This window comes from Carex rostrata, chromosome 12, assembly GCF_964058835.1.
Source record: "Carex rostrata chromosome 12, lpCarRost1.2, whole genome shotgun sequence".
Lineage (NCBI taxonomy): Eukaryota > Viridiplantae > Streptophyta > Magnoliopsida > Poales > Cyperaceae > Carex > Carex rostrata.
The window spans coordinates 10,433,315-10,455,994 of record NC_135929.1 but is presented as its reverse complement, the minus strand read 5'-3'; the positions used below and the strand labels follow the sequence as shown (position 1 = coordinate 10,455,994).

The 22,680-nt window shown below is 33.9% G+C and overlaps 3 protein-coding genes across 5 annotated transcripts; all 3 read right to left on the bottom strand.

Annotated features, from left to right (window-relative positions):
* Positions 1–219: 219 nt before the first annotated feature.
* On the bottom strand, positions 220–4,012 carry LOC144563618 (putative disease resistance protein RGA1). The gene is made up of 2 exons (XM_078313099.1): positions 414–4,012; positions 220–280 (listed from the first exon to the last, which is right to left on the bottom strand). Exons 1-2 carry the CDS (start codon positions 4,010–4,012, stop codon positions 220–222), a joined length of 3,660 nt encoding a protein of 1,219 aa, XP_078169225.1.
* Positions 4,013–8,396: 4,384 nt separating this feature from the next.
* On the bottom strand, positions 8,397–11,891 carry LOC144562585 (horcolin-like). Of its 3 annotated transcripts, XM_078311775.1 has the most exons (7): positions 11,740–11,891; positions 11,004–11,089; positions 10,649–10,858; positions 10,188–10,415; positions 9,865–9,914; positions 8,712–8,796; positions 8,397–8,605 (listed from the first exon to the last, which is right to left on the bottom strand). In XM_078311775.1, the coding sequence occupies exons 2-7, from the start codon at positions 11,004–11,006 to the stop codon at positions 8,603–8,605; spliced, it is 579 nt and encodes a 192-aa protein (XP_078167901.1). In that variant the 5' UTR covers positions 11,007–11,089; positions 11,740–11,891; the 3' UTR covers positions 8,397–8,602. The 3 variants fall into 3 exon arrangements, with proteins under 3 accessions (XP_078167901.1, XP_078167899.1, XP_078167902.1); XM_078311773.1 differs by having other exon boundaries at positions 8,397–8,796; XM_078311776.1 differs by lacking the exon at positions 8,712–8,796.
* Positions 11,892–19,912: 8,021 nt separating this feature from the next.
* LOC144563617 (uncharacterized) lies at positions 19,913–21,597 on the bottom strand. Its single transcript, XM_078313098.1, has 5 exons — positions 21,489–21,597; positions 21,069–21,104; positions 20,842–21,005; positions 20,641–20,718; positions 19,913–20,288 (listed from the first exon to the last, which is right to left on the bottom strand). Exons 1-5 carry the CDS (start codon positions 21,595–21,597, stop codon positions 19,932–19,934), a joined length of 744 nt encoding a protein of 247 aa, XP_078169224.1. The 3' UTR covers positions 19,913–19,931.
* Positions 21,598–22,680: the final 1,083 nt, after the last annotated feature.

Here is a 22,680-nt window from a genome sequence, read left to right as displayed (position 1 = left end):
ATTTTTTTTGTAATTTTTTACTAAATTTTTAGATAGGTAGAAAATCAAGTGATTAGTGCAGGTGTGGTAACTTAGGACCTAGGATTAGTAAAGGTAGTATGATGAAGTATGTACTTATTTGAGGAATCTATTTAAGAAACAGGAAAAAGGAAAAAAATAATAACAGGAAAATAATGATAAGTGGTACTGAAAATCATCATTAATTGGAACCTATCACGTTCATCTAAAGCACCATCCAGCAGAGTACAGACTAGCCTTGTCGGAAACTTTCTGGTCAAGCCTGAAAATTCATTTTTTCAATATATCAACTATTGTTAGTTATAAGATGAATCAATAAAGCCTCAATTTTTTTTTTGTAGAAAGGAAATGATTCAATAAATATTTACATACAAATGAAAGGAGGCGCTACGTACCTTGTTATAGCGGATGGTGAATTATCTGTACTTCTGACAATTTGTGAGATTATAGAAGAGTAAGGTCCCTCTTTGCAGAATTTTTCAAGGTCAGGGCACTCTGAAATCGTAAGCTTTTCAAGAGAAGAGAGCCATTCACCTCCAGGTAGTTCCTTCACCCTTGGGCATTTAGACACCCAAAGAGTTTTCAAGTTTTTAATTTCTGGTAACCAACTCGGCAAAGAGGTCCAACTTATGCATGAGAGATACAACATATCCACCCGCTCTATGCCTGAAATCGACTCGACTTGAGCACACTCGTCTAGTTCCAAAACACTGAGACCATATCCACATTTCGGAACTTCTTTTAAAGAACTGCATTCATAGAATTCTAGGTTTCTCAACGTAGGAAAGAGCGATATGTTATTTTTTGCATGGGCAGGAGGTTTGCCAGTTAGGTTTGGGCACATTCGGATTGATAGCCGTATCAATAATTTTAAGTATCTAAATTCAAGAGGCCAGGAGACAAGAGTGTTGCAATTAATAATTTCCAAATATTCAAGCCGATTAAATGATCTCCATAGACCTGAGACACCCAACAGTGAATGCGGTAATATTGTAGGCATGAAAAAACTGTTAGTTGAATCCATTCGCAATATTTTAAGTGTATCACTGCCCTCAATCTCCTCCACCTCTTCTTTTAATGCTGGAAATGGCTCATTATCAGCACTACTTGCTTTTGCAATGTTGGCTTCTTTAACTAAGCTCTCTTCTCGAGTAATTACATTTGTGACAGACAAAAGCAACCTATAATTTTCTATACTTGCGGTTATGTGTTTAAGTCGAGGAACATATGGCATGGTTTTCAGATTTGGACAGCTGGTGATTTCCAATTGATGAAGCTTGGTTAATTTAAAAGTGGTTTCCATGTATGAGCTCGTGGATACTCCTCCTTCCTCCTCTTCTTCTGTTTCTTCTCTTTCCTCTTCTTCATGCCACCTTTCCAACTTCTTCAGACCAACCAATACCAGCCTCTTGAGGCTTGGAAAAAATTGCCCCGAGCTATCTTTATGATCAGTACGAGATATACAAGTCAAACTCGACATGTCCTTCAAACAGAGAACTCTAAGGGACGGCAACTTCCACACTGCAGGAAGGGTTTCACATTGTGAGCAACCAATCAAATGAAGTTCAACAAAATTTATGAAACCCATTGCCACTGGATTGGCAAGCCAAGCTGCGAATTCACGGCCCCCATATTGCTGTACTTTTAACACTTTCAACTTGGTGTGAGGTTGTAGAGCCTCCAATACTCCCAAATCATTATTTTCTTTTGACATAACTAATGGTTCAGTACCCCAATTTAAAGTCAGTCTATCCAAATTTGTCTTTGAAACCAAATCAGCCTCTTTTGCAACTGTTACAGTTTTCACCTTACGCAAGTTATACAACTCAAGCAAACCACCGAGATGCAAGCCCTTTATTTGATCAATGCCGGTGCTGGTATTTTCTTCTCCAACAATGTAAGTTGTGAGGGTTTGTAGGTTACTGAGCTGCCTAAGATGTGCTGGCATTTTCTTTAGCCTGGGGCATTTATGGATATAGAGATGCCTCAGGCTCCTCATATATTTCATATTTTCCGGAAGGTGGTAAAGGAACAAACATTTCGAGAGATTTAAAGTTTGTAGGAAATATAATAAGCTTGTGGATTCGGGTAATATTTTGATTCTACTTCCGGATAGATCGAGATATCTCAAGTGTCTCATATATTTTAGTACCACAAGATCCCGCTGAAATAAAGCAGAGTGCAAGTGCAACCCTCTCAAGGAGTTTGCTCTGGGCACTGCACTGCAATTAACATTTCTAATAAAGGGATCATCTGGGAACAACAAGGTACGCGCGGCTGGATTGGTTTTTAACAAATTAGGAATATCTACTTGGGAATCACCAGAAATAGATAACAGGTAAGGGTTTTGCAGTGCAAATTCTCTTGCAGCAATTACTGCTTGCTTATGAACAAGGTCCAGCATCTTGCATGTTATTCTACTACTATGGAATCCATATTCGTTCCCGTATGAATCTTCATGAACGAGTTTAACATCCTCAAAGAAGTGCCTCGAGGCAAGCTCATTGAAAACAATGTTACCATTTTCTTCCGGAGGTGTCGATCTTGATCCATTTGAAGGTAATAATAGACCATTGGCCATCCAGAGTTTGATCAAAACCTCCTTGTCCATGTAACATCCCTCAGGAAAGAGAGAACAAAATGCAAAACATTGCTTAACTTGAGAACATAAGTTATCATAACACACCTTGATAATTTTCTCAACAGTCGCGACACCATCAACAGTATAACATTCCAATTGGTTAATTACTCGTCGCCATTCTTCAGGTTGTTTCTTGAACCTCATCAGAGCACCCATCATATTCAGTGCTAGAGGTGATCCTCCACATGTGACAACAATTTTCTTGCCCATCTCTTCTAATATCTCTGGACAAGTTTCATTAGCATCATCCGAAAATGCTTTCTTACAAAACAGATTCCATGCATCTTTAGCTCTCAAAGGTTCAGGTTCTAGTCCACCTCCGAATATCTGCCCAACTTCTTGAAAACTGCTTGTAACTATTAACCAAAAGCTACGTACATTAGTTTCCATCATCTTAATGAATTTCAATATCTGTTCCTTACAAACAGTACGCACATCATCCAATACAACAAGGTAATTACTCCTGTAAGTACATACTTCTTGAGAAAGGCGAAGCTCTAGTAAATCTGTATCATCTTCGGATATGCAACAGTCTTTCCCTATTACTTGATCAATTATGGATTTTGTGATTTTACCAATGTTAAATTCAGATCCAACATTAATCCATACTACACAAAGTTCAGAAACGGCGGATTTGAAAACATTGTTGCAGACAAATCGAGCCAAGGCAGTCTTGCCTATTCCTTGTGGACCCACAATGGAGATATAGATATCCATCCAAATAAAAATTGCATCCTTAATTAGTGCAATTTCATCATCTCTTCCAACAATCTCTGTCGGACTTGAGAAATTCAGGTGTTGCGGCATTTCTAGAGATGTTATATTTATCTCCTGACCTGGTCGAAAGTTGAAAGCTCTCATTCTTTCATCAAGGTCATCAATTCTATTAACAATACTACAAATTCTATTTTCAATTCCTTGCAGAGCCCCCCTCCGATTAATGCTACTAGTCTTAAAACAAGATAAGAGGAAGAGACCAACCCTTACTCTGTCACCATTCTGATTCCGGCAGCCATCGGCCTCAGCCTCTGCCTTGAGTTTCGCATATGTGAAATCATCTACTATGTTGTCAGCTTCATATGCCGCTGCGTTGAGATCATCAAGCCAGGTTCTGACATCGTGTTCAGCTTCAATGCGTAAAACACGTAATTGAGAATCATCCTCCACTGCATTGAGATCAACAAGCCAGGTTTTAACCCCGGGATCACCTTTAGCGCGTAATTCAGCGTCAGAGAGCTTGGTAAGAGCATCGGTGAAAAATTCGAGCAGCTTCTGGCGCTCTTCCTCCATCTCGAGCATCAATCCGGGCTGTTGCAGGAGAGTTATCAGACCCGATATCAGCATGCTTGCCATTGCTTGCTAATTCGAGCTAGGTTGAATGAGGATGAAGAGAAAATTAATTAATGTTTGAATTTTGAAAGCAGTAGAGAAGTATAGATCTTAACACTTTAATTAAAGGTTTTAATTAAAGATTGGTGGCTGTTGCATGCAGGAGACAACAATGAATTAGAGGAAGAATTTGGAAAAGGAAAGCAATAGAGGATAATGAGTGCAAGCACATGCATGTCTACAAAGTTGATGCATGGAGTGTACTGGAGGAAAACTATCTCTGGAGTTTGCTTGGATGCTCAGTTGTGGCATCAAAGCAACTTCCATATTCGTGTACCTTAATTATTTTCAGCATTAAACTGTAACTTGGGCAAGAAAAAATAACAAGTTAAATAATGCACGTCAATTTCAGATGATTTTTCTTCAATATCAGTTTATTTTTATTTTTAATAATTGTAACATGGGGAATTTTTTTTTAAAACCATAAATAAATAAAAAAAGATTTACCAAACCAACTTGATTGTTTTAGTTTTTACAAAAACCATATATAGGAACCAAGATGTCATTTCGGTCCAAACTCCAAAGTGTGTATTTTTTTTCGGAACTGAGATGTCATTTCAGTTCGAGGCATTTTCACAAGTTTTATCCAACAGTTACATCATCTTTTTTTATTTGTGAAAACGACTCGGACCGAAATGAATCTCGGTCCTGAAAAAAGAAATCTTCGGACTAAATGACATCTCAGTTCTTATGATTTTTGTAAAAACCAAAGCAATCAAGTTAAAAAAATTATTTATGGTTTTTAAAGAAGTTTATTTTATAGAGAGCTTGAGAAATATGTAAAGATAGTAGAAGTGGGACCAAGATATGGGTTTGCAAAATGAAAATGGCATCGTACCGACATCTGTCAGTTATAAGTGGGTCCCTCAGGTAAGAACTCAGTAGAAAGAATCTTCTAAATTGTTTATCTTGTGTTTAATTGCAAATTCAAAATAGTAGTAGGTATACTGAAACAACATTTGATTGGAAAATTTACAATCAAATTTCATTTGATAAATTTTTTTTGAACAACTCTAAAACTTATTTGATTGACTTCAAATGATGAATATGAATTATTGAAACCCATCTATTTCACGAGTGATGCATCATGAAAGAAAAAATTAACTTTCGAAATAATTTAGTATAAAGTCAAACAGTCAAAATTAGAATTTTATAAATTAATTTTAATGCATTAATTTTTTTTGAACTTTTTTTTACCACTTGACACTATGCAAAATTAATTCGAAAATTTAAAATTTTCACATGTAGACATATATATAACTCATGAAGTATATGAGTTTCAACGGTTCAGAATTATCATTTAAAACAAATTCGAACAAACAACAAGCATAATCAAAAAAGAAAAATCACTTACATGGGCTTGATTTTAAGTAAGATAAAACGGACATGCATGGGGCTTGCTTTATTATATTAATACATGAGTAAAACTAGGGTGTTCTTAAGTTCATCAAGCTCCTTGGTAAACTCAAGTCTGAAACCCATCGAATTGGCTTCAAATGACGAATTCAAACGTTGAAACCCGCCTACCTTATGAGCGATGTGCCTACATATGAAAATTTTAAACATTCGAATCAAGCGGTCAAAATTAAAAAGTTAATAAATTAATTTTAATGCATTCATTTTTTGAATCTTTTTTGACCACTTGACTCTATGCAAAATTAATTTTAAAATTAATTTTTTTTACATGTAGTTGCTGTTGGGTTTTGGGGCTACCAAATACCGTTGAGGCTTAAGCTGCGGAAAGATCATAAAACAAAAAAATTTACTTCTAACTTAAGTTAAGGATTAAACGAGGTATGTCAGAAAACTTTCGAAGGCAGTCTACCTTCATATTCCTTTGACATCAAAATCCAATTTAATCCTTTTACAGATCTACTCCTTAATTGATTTCTAAAACTTTAATCTACTTACCAATTAAATAGATTAATATAACATTTGTACCTTGTTTTCAAATTCTGATTAGAAAGCAGACCGAGCGAGAAGAGCAACTCTCAGGAATGATTCATCTCGGAGTATCAGACGCGGCTGATACCTCTATCTGTTATCCACTAGGACTAACCAGAGAGCGATTTATTTCTTTTGCCAGAAATACCGTAAACCGCTGGATTATGCAAAAATACTATTCACCGAGAAAAGGACAAAATAACAATAATTATGACCCGCAGTTACTTTGATTCACTAATAAGCAAAAATAGAATTATCGCAACTTTTGCAAATATATTATTTTCGATTCCCGTAACAACACGTAACAGAGAAAGAGAGAAAAATAGAAACTCGAATCGATCAGACACGAAATGATACGAAGTGAATTAATAATTTTCTCTCTCACCCTCCACCTCTATTTATAACCCATGGGCGGTCCGCTAGTGCTGTGACCCGCCCGTGGGACAGGCGGTCCGCTTGTGTTTTAGGCCGCCCGTGGGCCTGGCGGTTGGAGCATTTAAAAAAAAAAAAAACCAATGCAGGGTTATTTTTAAAATTAAGTTTGTTTAGGGTATTAATAAAAATGGCTGAAAAAAAACTTGTAATTTTTTATTTTTAATTTAACTAAAAAGTTACAATTTTTGTATAACTAACAAATTTACAAATTTAGTATATAAAATTTGGTTCGTACAAATTCCATAAAAATCAATTATATAAATTTTTAAAGTTAAGCTCAAAGTTACTTTGGTAAGGTTAAGTTCACTCTAACATTAATTTACATCTTAATGTTTTTCTTGGATTATTTTTTGGATTTAGCCACAAAAAGTGAAATATCTATTTGAAAAATCAGTTAAATTTATAATAAGAGAAATTGCATAAAAAATCTTAATTTGAAAATTTTTTGAGCACAGATATATATATATTTTTTAAAGATGAAATTATGTGTTATGAAAAATAACACGATTAGTCGTTGATTGAGTTTGTATAATTCAAAAGGAACGAGAGTATTGAACTGAAACGGGCTTTTTCAGCCAGGCTGAGCATGGATTTGATGGGCCGAGTTCAAACTGGGCTTTTCATACTTCATAAATTGATCCTACTCATTAGCAGGGAAGTGTGTGTGGCTAAAGCCCATAAAGGGTTTTAAATAGGGCTGCTAATGGACGGGGGCCCTGTTCAAACTCAGTCCAGTTCAAAATTAAAATGAAAAGGCCCTGTTTATATTCAGCCCAGAATAAAAGACTTTGTGTTCATGATCGGCCCGTCCTATAATGTTCGTAATTATGTCCGGTTCAAAACTGAACCTTGTTCGTAACAGGCCCGTTCAAACGAACCGGGTTGAACAATGGACAACCAAATGAACAACCTTAATATAATCATGGACAGCTAACTAGACTGAACAATACCGCAATATGTATAATAAGCATAACATGCCTATTAGCTTCTTTTGCTTCTTCATACCGTAAATTTGATAAAAAAAATGCTAAAGTGTCACCTAAATATTCCTGTTACTAATACATCTCATTTTTCATGATGAATTGCTAGATCACGCTACTAATTTTTAAAGCAAAACAAATATAGTTATGACAAAACATAACTAAAATATATATACCACAATGAAAAATAAAATATTACACAAATGTCAAACATTGCATCTACTTGTAAGAGCGACCAAGAAATCACAAGCAATGCATAACAAAATAGCACCACAAAACCAAAATAAATTTCCTACTGTTACATATGCTCATCAGATCAAATCATCTTCACTTTTGCCATATATCAATCATTTAAAGGTAAATTACAAGTCTAGATTACATCATAATATGCCTTCCCTTTGTCCCATTTAATAGCCGGTCGAATTCCAGTACCTAATTTTTACAATTTATGAACGAAAATCACAATTCAATGCATGGAGATTGTATCAGCAAATACCAGAAATCCAAAATACTTTGTGGCAGCAAAATATAACACACCTAATCCAACGATATGGAGATGATAAATATTATGAACTGACACTAGCAATGGATATGTCAAACCACTAATATCCGTTTTGGAATTTATATCTTATATAATGAAACTATACCAGTAAATACAGTAGCCATAGAAATTTACTCCCATTCATTTATAAATACACTGTGTCTAGTTGCAACAGTTAAGAGATGACTAAGGATTTATTCTGGCCAAACTAAAACTAATTTGAGTCTTTGATAAAATAAATATTAATTAATTTACTGCCTTAAAACACAGTAAACTAAAACCAGTCTTATATAACAAATATGAACTATTTACCAAAATTCAGTTAGTGCATTGGTGCATGACGAGTGAACAATTTGGTACTGCCAGTACTACAATTTAGTACCGTACTGGCATCTCAATTTTAAAGTCTACCTCAAATAAAGTATGAAACAAAATAACACACAGTACATCGATCCATCGGATTATTTAATAACACACAGTACATATGAAAAATCAAGTTTAGATGAGTGACGAATCTACCTCATATTATAGGTGAATAATTTGATATGCATAAATCAATTTATTTAATAACACACAGTACATCCATCGGATTACATGCAATCCCAATCACTCTAGCCAGCTCGCTGCCTCCCACCAGAAGATTAAAGATGCTAGCTACTTTTGAACAATACATACAAATTGCAAAAGTAAACAAAGTCAAAAGCTGGAAATTAATTAAGGAGTAGATGATATGATAAGGCAAAAAAATTAAATTAAATTAAACCTTGATAATTTTAAACACGATTAAAGCAATCCCAAGACATGCAACTCCGATTAGGACATGGCTTGTGATGTTCGACTTGTATTCCCTTAATTTAATTAACAACATAAAAATAATGATAAAAACACTAATATTTTATGTGAAAAATAACTGGTACTGTACATACCATTTTGCAAACATAACAGCCATTGTAATTAATTTCCTCATCAAACTTAGATAAAATTGGTAAGCAGGTTATTAATATTATTGGATAAAATTGGACAAGCTATGGAATGTATATTGCATCAAACTTGCATATGATGTAACAGTAGATCTAATTTGACTAATGAAAATCGTATTATGATATTGAACACTATAAACCAATTTTTATATTTCAATCAACATGTTTAAATTGAACATATTTTTCTCAGAAGCGCAACTGTTTTGTTACGAAAAGCCGAAGATGATCTGAGTAAGGAAAGCACTGATCTAATTCATAATCTTAATTCATACATGAGGAGGAAAATGCCATATGCGGAGAATGAATTGGGGCGGATTGATTCTAATTTTCACTCAGTTGAAGGACAGAGAGAGAAAGAGAAGGAACCGGGCACCACGGTCAATGGCTTGGGCAGAAATTAAATGAAACAGGGAAGCTGAGTTTGGGCCCCGCTATTAAAGGGCTGTCCGTGACCGTTGAGGGTAAATTCCGCTGCAATGCGGGTCAGAAGCGTCAGAATTGGAGGAAGTGTTTTAGCAGACGGCACGGGATAGAACTGGAGGAAGTGTTATATATAACTGCTCTTCTGACATGGCTGCTGATTTGGCATACGAATATTTAATCTAGCGTTAGGAGAAACTAAATAATGCGAACAACATTTTACCAACATATATACTTTCTAATATTAATTAGTAGTTATGATAATTTACGAGGACACGTGTAAAATTAAGGAAACTAAGGGAGATAAGAAAAGCAAATAAACATTATATATATGCAAATAAGGACAGTTTTATGAAATATTTATATTTATATTTATTAACAACATACTCCTGTAGGACTTAAATATATACCGTGTCATACTCCCTTTCCCTTTCTTTCTGTTTACTTCAACCTTAGAACTGATTAAAAATAAATTCAACAGACCTCATAATAGTATACAAATTAAGCTATACGTACCTTGACAGTAGCAATTCCTTGTTTGCATCTTCCAAACCCTTCTCCTTAGTCTGCAGTTCCTCATCAATAGAGAAACCAATGCATATGTGGATCAATCAAAATTGAGCAACTAATTTAAAAACTATGAAAAATAATACTCCACAATCAGTATATATTTTGGGTCCAAGAATTATGTTTTGTTTACAAATCTGAAGGTGTATTTTGTTTAACATTTTAATAATGTAGAATATTTTATGAAATTGTCTGTTACTTGATTTCAGATGGATTTTACAACAGATAAAATAGAGATGTTTATTATCAATAATAATAATTTTATTACACACCTTGACGTAAACTCCAAGTGCATCAAGATAGGATCCTGAGAGTCCATAGAAACCAATAATTTGACCACTAATTGCTGGAAGTTCAAAAGGGATTTTCCCTTCCGAACCATATGGTCCAAAACATCTCATGTTCGTCTCAAATTCAAGTGAGGTCAGAAGAGTCTTACCATAGAAGTTACTATAGTGGCCTTTAACGGAGGTAATGTACTCAGAATCTTTAAGATTGAACTACAAGAAAAAGAGCATATAACATATATATCATTAATATCCTTTTGGTGGCTACATTAATCAACATTTACTATTAATGAACACATTAATCAAAGTTCAAAGTTGGTGACAAAATTCACTTCATTTCATTCCAACATAAGTGTAGGTTCGATTTAATGATTACTTTTATATTTTTTCCGCCAAATTTCACAGAGTTGGAATTCTATTAGTTTAGAGATTAAAAAAGGTGGTACCTCTGCGAGTTGTCCTCCATCTCCACCCCACACCTCGGTACTTTCCTCGCCGTTATCATGTAGAAAACGTACAATAAGACCATCAATAACAGAACCATGTCGAACACTGATCTTAACAATGCGATTGATGCCATTGATATTCATATCTTTCATTACCCCACCACTCCCACCAACTGGCCCGACCTTCTTTATGAAAACTTGAGTTGATGCCTTCATTAAATCACACAGTGTGCAAAAGGAATTTTAAAGATGATTAATATATGAATTAGAGGAATACCTCGCTAATTATTTCTGAAAAATCATTTTTCATAGAAAACCTTCATTTTGACATCTATATAAAAAAGATAGAGCGTACCATTTCGGGAAAAATTTGAGCACACTAGCGACGATGGAATTATTGTTGCATTTGTTGATTGCTTTGTTTTGTAGGCTTAGAGGTTCCTGGATGAATATATACTTGATGTAATTAAACACACAATGATGTAATTAATTAGACAAGCAAAAGCAAAGAATTTGATGTCATCTCTCAAGCAAAGAATTTACATATCATCAAAGAGGAAAGAAGAAGTAAAGAATAAAACATATGGATATTCACATTACTAAAAGCAAGAGCATTTCACCATTTCCTTGTCTTGCCATTATGCTTACTTTTTTTCTATTTACCCATACCATTAAAAGTCTATAATTAATTATTATCAGAATTTTTGTTTTCCCATTATACCCCTCACTCTTTATTCTTGATCTCTTTAATATTGACAATTTGAAGAAGAAATACATTGAATCATTACTGCAGCAGAGAAAAGAGAAAGACTAAACTGCTCCGCAATGCTCTTGAGAGCTCTCTAGTAATGGAGGTATAAGGCAGAAGTGCTACACAAGGTTCCTACTTCCTAACTTTACTAAGAAAAAAAAACCTGATTGTGATATGGTTTTATCCACACTTATCTCCCCATCATGACACAGATGAAATCATTCGGCTATGTCCCAATCATGAAACTTTCAATTTACTAAAAGTCTGTAGGCAAGATTACAGATACCAGTACTTTTATTCTCAAAATAAAACAGATACCAGTACTTCCTTAAAACAGCACCTGAGAACATTAATGAAGCCCACAACATTTTAGAAATTGAAAATTGATTATGTGTAGTCAGTAGAACTCCAAGTATCTCCTTCCCTCTTCGCCAATTGTTCTGTCAACCCACTATTCTTTTTATACCAAGCAAGGAACCAGTAAAGCACAAACCTCCCAAATCAATAAACAAGAAATAAGTACCAATAAAGCAGATTCTCCCATGTATGCATTTACTTGTTTATTTACTCTCCAGCATGTCAAGAATTGACCCAAATAAATAGACGGGGCCAAACTTAAAATGATCTTCCCACTTTTTTCAAGATAAAAGATTAAGGGTATAATGGGAAAACAAAAATTCTGACAATACTTAACTATAGATTTTTAATAGTATGGGTAAATAAAATAAAGTAAAGAGAGTTAAGGGATATGTTAGATATAATAAAGAGTATAGGGGTAAATAAGAAATTAGACAAGTCTTAAGGGGTAAATGAAAAATTAACCCATTGATTAATAAGGGTGGGCCAGGACTGTACAAAATTTGATATGTTTGCAATTTTCAGAAATCCTACAAATACAAAAAAATTTTACTACAAGAATTATTCAAGTACAATAATTTTTTAAGCCCCAACAAATTAAAGAAGTAACAAATGGCTTGTCGGTCAATCAATGAATTTCCATATCATCAAAGAGGAAAGGTTAATTAAGAACTTGCCTTTGGTCTAGTGGCAAAGGCACATGGCTCCCTTGTGGGAGGTCATGGATTCGAAACCCACAAGTGAGGAAATCTTCTATAATATACATATGAGTTTGAAAATGTGTTGAGTGGCTTGACCTTCAACTCATGATTTCAAAAAAGAGGAAAGATTAATTAGTAAAGAATAAAACATATGGGTGTCCACAGTACGAAAAGCTAAAGTATTTCACCATTTCCTTGTGGTGCCATTAAGCTTCACCATTTTCGAATAATTAAATCTTCAAATTTACAAAAGAGAAAAGAAAATTAAAAGAAAAATGTACTACAAAACGAAAAGAATAAGTAATCTTTCATCCTTGCAATATTATTGAATTATGGTTACCTAGTTATTGGGATAGCATGTCTTTGAGATTGTCATTGTTTCTAAACTACAGTAAAGAAACGAAAAAAATTGACAAGATTTAGGTCGAATTGAAAACTAAAAATTTATTATAAAATGTTTTGCTTATACCACAAAGACAATACCTTGGGTTATATATATGAATGGGACAATTATTATTATTATTATTATTATTATTCACTATTGGGATAATGGGCATATTGTGTTGTCCTTATCTTTGAATATTTTTCATTTTCAGAACCATCCAACGCCGCTCCATGCGTGAATTAAAGATATGTTTGAACTGGACTAGGTCGTTAAACATAGATGCCAAAGTCAATAGGACTCTTCTAAAATGGACTTATTAATTTCCCAAGCAACCTTTCTTACTTTCTCTGTGTCAACTAAAGTTAAAATTTGAAATTTATCAAAAACAGTTGTTTAATGTTCAGAGAGTAAAATTGAATTTCTGACTGACGAAATTTTTGGCGGTTTGGGTATTTGTATTATTTTTTATTTAATATTGGATATTAAAATAAAATTGGTGGTAAGAATGTTTCAAGAGGTGAAATTGGAAATAAATAGATATATGTATTGCTTTGCAAAAAAAAGAAAAGAAAAAAGAAAAAAAAAAGATATATACTGCACAGTTACAAGGTACTTATGAATAAAATTTCGTAGCAAATCATAAAAATAAAAGACACAAGATACACACTAAAAGGAATTACAATTGACAAACAAGGAAGAAAAAAAAAATGAAGAAATAACTCCTTCCAACCATACATTGTAAGAAAAAAGTAACATCCATGCATGGTAACATCAATTTAGAAGCTCTGAATAGTACTGAAAGTTAAAGTATCATGACTTCGGGGGAAGGACGTAGGCAAAAACTGCAAAGAAAGATTGTACTAATGTAAGAACTAGAAGTATGAAAGCAGCGACGACAGACATTGTTGCCCACGGACTGCTAAAGTAATCACGAATTAATTTTGCTCGATTCCTGTGCCAGCTTGATTCAGTGTATCGGTTCACTTCTGTGTATAATTCCACCAAATAGTGATTGCTCTCAAGAAAATTACCTTCGGTGACCTGGTTGATGAAATTAGCCAACTCCTCTTCACTGCCTAGCCAGTTCTCAATGATTCCGCACTCTTGTAATATTTTCACATCATTTGGTGTGTTGACAAGATTGTCCAAAAATGATAGGAACCTTCCGAAGGGTGAATTCTCTTTGCCATATTTGGACTGTTCAAATGCTAAAAGGTTTGTGAAAATAGGCTTAGTGAAATCGGTGATTGTTAGTCTAGGGATTTTTAAGACACCATATTCAAATGATATGTCGAGCATATGTTTTGGGTTGCATTTTGGTGTGAATTTCAGGCCCGCTTCTTTGAGCTCAGTGGCAGAAGGCATCACCATCGAGGATAAATTCCTGGTAGAATCCGGCAATGACACTAATGACCTTCCAGAAGTCGAATGAGGAGGTCTTCCTCTGAGCACCCTTGAACGAAACCGATGAAGCAAGCCTTTGGTAATTCTATTGGCACTGAACATTTTGGTAAGATCAAATGATTTGGAAATCAATACAACTGCTTTCTCTGGGTTGGGCACTAAATAGTGGTAATAGAGATGGACCAAATGATGAATTTCAGCTGGAGGGTCTGGAATTTTAGCTAGAGAGTCTCGAATTTCAGCTGGAGGATCTGGAATTTCATAAATTTGAGCTAGATTATTTGGCATTGCAGCAACTCCACGGTCTGGAAATTGAGCTGGTAGGTTTGGAATTTCAGATCGACCATGACGTCTAGCTCTAGATGGTGGGTCTGGAATTAATTCAGCTGGTAGGTTTGGAATTTCAGATCGAGGATGAAGTCTAGATGGTGGGTCTGGAATTAATTCAGCTGGTAGGTTTGGAATTTCAGATCGACGATGACGTCTAGCTCTAGATGGTGGGTCTGGAATTTCATCTGGTGGGTTTGGAATTTCAGATGGAGGGTCTGGAGTTTCAGCTGGAGGCCTAGGGGCTGGTAATATGTAGTCTTTGGGTAAGAAATAAAAAGCAAGGTATTTAACAAAAAGCATTCTACATTCTTGATTAATACCAATCAGCTCTTGCAACTTGTCAACTATAAAGAAGGGAATTTGGTTTTCTTGAAGTAGCAAATCACGTTTTATGAACTTACAATTCCAACCAACCTCAAGAATTGAATCCAAATTTCTTCCTTCATATAGTTTTAAGAAGAACTCGAGCAAGAAGCATCCGTCAAGCAGCATCATCTCGACAAATGAATGGCTGTCAAGATCATCAAACGTCTCACTGTAACACCTTCGTGTTCTCTTTTCCAGCAACTTCATTTGTGATATACAGTCATCCAAACTTATGTGGTAGTTACGGGACAAGAAATCCCGCAAGAACCGCCTTTTTTGCTCCTCCAAGGCTCGGAGGTTCTTTTGACCACGGTGGAATGGGCCGATGGAAATGACGGAGGGCTCAAAGAGATTCTTCTTGCTTTGGGAAATGCTATGTGGTGTGCGGAAGATGGTGAAGTTCTCTGCCTCGTTCGCATTGCCCGATAATGTGTCGAGTTCACATTGCAGAGAGGATGCTGACAGAAGAGAGGATTCAAGTTGTATTGATTCTGATAGAGGAGGGGATTTGACATCTTTCTTCGTCCTTGCGGAAATTATCTTCGCCCTTGCGGGAGTTCTATGTGGTGTGCGGAAGATGGTGACGTTCTCTGTCTCGTTCACATTGCCCAATAATGTGTGGAGTTCATGTTGCAGAGAGGATTCAAGTTGTATTGATTCTGATAGAGGAGGGGATTCGACATCTACAACTATCTGGGCTTCTCCTGCCATTAATATTTTTTGGTGAATGGAAGAGATTTGGTTGGACTTGAACAAAACGACCTCTAACATTTGTATTTATATACATTGATCATTAATGCGGGCCATCATAATGTGGGACCTTAATTATCAATGTTAGAATAATCTACACATGTTAAAAAAAAAATCCTATATATATATATCATTCAACCTTTCACAAAACAAAATATATATATTAGTCAACCAAGCAAAGTTATGCGTACTATAATTTCTATGTACCATGCAAATGCAATCAGCATGCATGAAACTGACAACAGTTTTTGCATGTGTTAAATAGTTTGTATTTCTTAATTATGAAAGAAATTGTGCATACATTTAATTATGAAAGCAATTGTATTTCAGAATTCCTATATCTAACTTTTACTTGCTATTTTCAGAAATCCCACATCTACAATAATTTTGGAATTACAATTATTTATCTTGAAAAATTATTGTATAATGATCTGGTATAAAAATAAAATCATTATATATATATGATCTCAAAATTTAGTATATATTGGACTCATTCTTTTCATGAAATCAAACAACCCTCTGCTTTTAACCTCCTCATCTTGCTCACCAGTCACACCTTGGTATTGATTCTTCTCCCCCTCCATACTATTTCTTCTTTAATTATTTATTCAAGGCAAAAGAAATTAACCAAGAAGGAATATAAGTCTAACTTTACAGGTTGTGTGTGCTTTTTCTTTGAGTGTGTATGAATGTAGTGATGAGATGAGATGGAAAGGGTGAAGGGGCACATTATATAGGATGCCATGCATGCCCATGCCATGAAGGATTTGTGTGGGGCCATATGCATGCGTTATCAAAGTGAATAAATTAAACGCGCGACCGACGCGCCTAAGGTTATGTCAAAAGATTAAAGGGAAAGAGATAATAAAGATAAAATGGACAGCGATTTTCAGAGTTAAGTCACCGTTGATTTCTGATTTTACTGTTTTGTTAAGCCACCGTTGAATCAGCGATTTTCAAAGTGGCTTAATAAATAGTAAAAAAATTCAGAAAAATATAAAATTTGGTCTCCAAGCACATTTCAATATAGAGATCACATCTAACGGTTTAGATCGACTTTTTGGATTTTAAAAATGAAAAAATGACTTATAAGCATATTCTCTCATATGCTTATGTAAGTAGAGTAGCCAACTCTTCTCTCCCTCTCTCTCTCTCTATATATATATAATCTCAAAATTTAGTATATATTGGACTCATTCTGGTTGTATAGATGAGATGAATAATTAGAAAATAATTTAAATCCAACTTGATATGTAGAGTAAGGTTTAAATACACCTTGAATATTTTCGCTATCCTATAAGAATGATTTACTGCAACCAATAAAAAAATGCGAGCTTATATGCAAAATTTGATATTAATGTGTTTCAAAACTAATTCATCACAAAAAGATATCAATAAAACCTAGAAGTATATCTAATATTAGACTTATTTTGCTCTCAAAATGAAATATATATTCTACGAAATGAAGTAATTTTCATATCATCAAAGAGGAAAGATGAAGTAAAGAAGAAAACATATGGGTGTCCACATTACGAAAAACAAAAGTATATATGCTCCATCTCTTTCAAAAATAAATCTTCAAATTTACAAAAGAGAAATGAAAATCAAAAGGAAAAGGTACCCCAGGAACGAAAGGAAGTAAAGAATAGTTTTAATCATGCCCCTGAACATGATGTGACAGTGAAAATGGTAATTATTCCCTATTCATTAGAGAACTACAAATATTTAATGAATAAAAATAAGTGTGCGCAGATCATACGAAATCCTGTTATCTCGACCGTATCGTATTCATTAACACCCATATACTAAACCTGAACTCAATTAACCCTCCATACCACTCAATCTCAATTTTACATGCTATTTTCAGAATTCCTACATATACAAGAAATTTTTACCACAAGAATTATTGAAGTACAATATTTTATAAGTCCCAGCAAATTAAAGAAAACGATGATTGTAGAAAGTATAACAAATGGCTAGTCGCCCAAGGAATGAATTTCTATATCATCAAAGAGGAAAGATGAAGTAAAAAATAAAAGAAAAGAAATCAAAATCAAAATCAAAAGCTTGAGTCCTTTGGTTTTGATTAAAGAAGAACAGATACTCAAGAGGAAAAACTTGCCGATGACACTATTCATTTTCACTATCATCATCTTCATCACGGTAAGTCGTCTCTGTAAAGCCAACGACACCCTCCTACCAGGTCAGACTCTTTCTGGAAGCCAAACCTTAGTTTCCAAAAATGGTATCTATGAACTCAGCATTTTCGGTGTTTATATGGGGTCTTATGACTACTACCTGGCAATTTGAATTGTAAACGCTTCTAATTCTTTGTTGTGGGTTGCCAATAGAGGCAATCCTATTCAAGATCATCTTATGTCTGAACTGCATATTTCTTCTACTGGCAATTTAGTACTGACCAAATCTCAAGAACTGATCTGGTCAACACATCTGACAAGATCAAATGAGACAACCTCCACCATTGCAGTTCTTCTTGATACCGGCAATCTTGTAATAAAAGAGGATAACATTTCTAGAATAGTATGGCAGAATTTTGATCAGGTAGCCCAGACAGTGAGGTCAGGCCCTGGAGCTGTTGCCACATCTGGGCTTGGTTAGACGTGTTTTTCATATTTTTTATAATAACGGAGATGTTAAAACAGTGTTCAATTTAGAAAAGATCTAAAGTATTTTTTCTTGGGAAGTTATGACTATTTAGGATGTTATTCTGATGATAGTTTTTTCTTAGTTAAAGTCAAATGATTTTTGTGTATTTTTGTGGAATCACCATTTTGAGCTCTCTGCTTGTAATCATGGATGTTTGTACTTTTTGATGTTTAAAAACAGCTTTCTAGTTATAGAACTATATATTGGTTCTCACTTTTCACATTCTTATGTCAGTCTTGGTCCCTTTTTCTGGTACTTCGGCTTTGCAGTATTGTCTGTAAGCTTAGAATTTGATTCTTTACTTGTCAACATTTAAAATGGTCATCATTGTAATTGTAATTGTTATTGTGTTTTTTTTTTTTTTGAGATAAAAAATAGAGGTCAGCCTTCCAACCTTTTTTTAATGTTCATAAAAAATCCTTTCCCCTCATTCGGGTTTCATCGTCTTTCGCCGCTATAGCAAATGCTAGTTCTTAAAATTTAATTTGAATGGAAAAACATATTATTGTTATTATTATTTCACAACTCCACAAGCCACAATTAATCTTGGGTACCAGTGGAAGTACCAAAACTATCTACAAGTATATAACTCACCATAAAATTAATCAGCCTGTGACGACCTGACATCCTTGGAACTGAACAAGAACAAGATATAAATTTATTTATTAACATTGTTGTTACTGGTTTCCACATTGCTAAACAGAGTTGACCTGACGAGCCAAACGTACCTAATTATGCCATGTGATCAATTTTTTCAATATTGTTTATTTATTTAAATTTATTTTGCAATGTTTTCTTTATTAGCATATTATTGATATTGTTCTATGAACTAACTTAATATTTTAAAAATTAATTAAGCGCAATCAGTCATGTCATTTATATTAACCACACGTAATGTAACCATTCGTATAGTGTAACTGACAGACCTAATATGGCCTAGGGGTTGGCAATTGCCTACCCTGAATTTTGGGAGAAAAAAAAAATTCACCTATGTATTTTTGGACTATTGCCTACTTCTAGTAAACAAGTTTGCCTACCTTTGATCAAATTTATTACCTTCTCAACTCATTTTCTTTCGGATCTAACTCATTTTCTTCCCAATCCAACTTATTTTCTTGCCTACCCTAGTCCAATTTCTTCATTTGCCTCTAGTCATTTTCTTTCATTATTTTAATCACGTCACGTCAAAAGTATTTTTGGTCATGTCATGTGTCATAACGTAACCAAGTTACAATGTGTAAATCACGTCACGTCGATCCATTGTGAGGGAAGGAGCCAAAAAGAGAAAAAAATATGTCATGTAATGTAATATGCAACATAGTGGGGATAATAGTTAGCTAAAGTTCATGTCTTCATTTCCAACTGCTGACAGTTCCTCTCTTAAAAAGCAAGTTGAATTGAGTCTGTAGATGACACTATTCAACTACTTAAAAAGAACAAAGATTTCGTATATAATTCAATTTGTACAGTAGTATTTTACATCTTTCAATTTACATCATAACTATGAAATATTTATGATCACATTGCACACACTCAGCACATACAATACCATATTTTTTTTCTCTTCTGAGTTTATTTCCTGGAACTCAATTTCCAGGAAACTAAAATTCCTATGGAAAATGCTGCTACTGCAATTGCAATTTCCTTCCTATTCCTGTTTATAGTGTCACTCATGCTATCCAAAGATGCATACTCAGACCAACCTCTTGCTTCTTGGCTAATTTTCTCTTTCCAAGTGACAATATTTTTCTTTTCATTATTTTTCATTGTTTTCTCTTTGTTCTCACCTGAACTATTACTCTGTTTCCATTTATTTATTGCATCATTGATTCTAGAGGCAGCTTCTTTTATCCCAGGCATGCTTGTTCCCTCCTTTGCCTTAGCCAATTCCTCTTTCTTCTCACCATTGGTTGTTGGTTCATCGTGAAATATTTAATACATTATAAAATTCAGTATTTTTCATAATGTTGCCTTAAAATCCAGAGCAGCTGTTTATCATATTCAAGTTAATATATATTTGTAAAACATAATGTTGACTGCCAAATTGGGGGATTGCATGCAGCTCATAGATTTTATTTTCAGCTATTTGGTTTAGTTAGGAGCAAAGATTAATTAATAATCCTAAGATATTCAATTTTGTAGATTTTTATGAGTTAGTTAACTTTTATAAATTCACGGAATCTTATTCATGTTTCATGAAATAAGACCAATACTACCTTATTCCTTAATTTCCAACCAAATTATGTGAATTTGATCGTCTATCAAATTTCTCTTATATTACCTCGACTTTCTTGTCAGTCTCAGCCTCCTTCGGCTTAACCTCTTCATCTCTAGCCTTTTCCTCATCTGTTGGCTCAGCCTTATATTTTAACAGGTACAGAGAAGAAAATTTTGTAATTTTCAAAAGTTAAATTGTATGTTCCAAATCAAATAAACATTTCTAATTGTTTAAATAAATATAATTATCTCTGTGATGTCCAACCTTCTCTGATCTCTTGGGAAAGGTTAGAGTAAGAACTTCCCCTTCAAATTTGCCTGTTATATTTTCAATATCAATGTCTGATGGCAAATAAATATCCTTGTTGAATCGTTTGCATTTGTTATCACCAAATTGTTTCTGGCCTTTAATTTGCACTCTGAGTGCGAGTACGTTCATGCCACCCAAATATTCCTGGCGTTTAAGGAAGAGTTTGTACTCTGAAATCTTATCATCAATTTCCACTCTGAAATCTTCCTTTCTGAACCCTACATTCAGTATAGAGAGATAGAAAAACAGAAATTAGAAAAAAAAAATAACATTTCCTGAACAATATTTGAGAAGAAACAAAAAGGAATATTATACAATTAGTTGATATTGCCAACCAACAATTTTCGTTGAATATCAGTCTTACATTATGTATACAATTAATTATACATAATATTATAGGGTGCATTTTAGAAATAAAAATATGTGAGGGTCCCACAAAGAAATATGCACTTAAAAAAAGTTACTTGGTGCCATCTATGGACTGCACTATAAACAAATTATACATGATAAGGTTATCGAATAAACGTATAATACACAAAGTTTGGGGACCATATTGAAAAAAATGCATGACCTTACTGTGTGAATTAAATATCCTTGTTTACCTGGAAGATTAACAGTTACGATATATTTGTCATGTAATCCCTGCCGCTCACATACAGGCTCAAAATCCTCAAATTTGAGCTCGTTCTTCTTCATTTGCTTTGTTGCCATAATACCAAATTTGGTTTAATTTGTGCTTGATTGTGAGTTTTGAATTAAATACACTGGTGGTGATATATGAAATGCAAGATTGAAGATGTTCTATTTGTAATCTTGCATGTGGAGAAGATACATATGTTGCGGTCAGGGGAGCTTATTCCAAACTTTTCTTCAATGTGCTTTAAAACTCTTCTCTTGGTTCAAAGGAAATATATATATGTTATTCCTTGCTTTTATCCTCTTGGAAAGGTGCAACGGACTAACATGTTTATTATTTGTTCTTTTTCCTTGTACTGTGCTAAGACTTTTGTATACCTTCTCCTTTCCTTTCCTGTCCTTTTACTACTACTACTATTATTATTATTATTATTTTAGAAAGGAGTTGTTTTTATTTGTTCTTTTTCTTTGTACTGTGCTAAGTCTCCTGTATACCTTCTTCTTTCCTTTACTTTTCTTTCCTTTTATTATTATTATTTTTAGAAAGGAGTAGTTGTTTTTAGTTGTTCTTTTTCGTTGTTTTTTTGGAGAAAATCCGTAGGTATTTCTTTTTTTTTGTACTGTACTAAGACTTGTGTATACCTTTTCCTTTCCTTTTATTATTATTTTTTTTAGAAAAGAGTTGTTTTTATTAGTGGTGATAATAATATTAGGTTTAGGTTAATTTATAAGTAAAGGCAACCGACGGTTAGGGATGTCAAACGGTTGGTTCGGTTGAAACCAAAATGAAATAGATAAATTAAACTTTTTTTCGGTTTTTAAAAACCCAACCGAACCAATTGATGAATTTAAATGGTCAACCAAATATGAACCGAGTCGTTTAAACTGAATTAAATTTTGATTTGTTCTGTTGAACCGAATAAGAGAAATTAATTTTTTTTAAAAAGTCAAAATTCAGTACATACACTAATACATTAGTAATTTTAAATAAAATAAATATCAGTATAAGATTACATATATTATTCAATTCCATACAAATATATATTTGTTCTAAAAAGAAATATGTCCAAAACTATTAAACTAGCACAAAGGGGGTAATCTGAGATCAAAATACTGAAATAGGATATGACAGCTTGCACTACTAGTTGTAATTTTTTA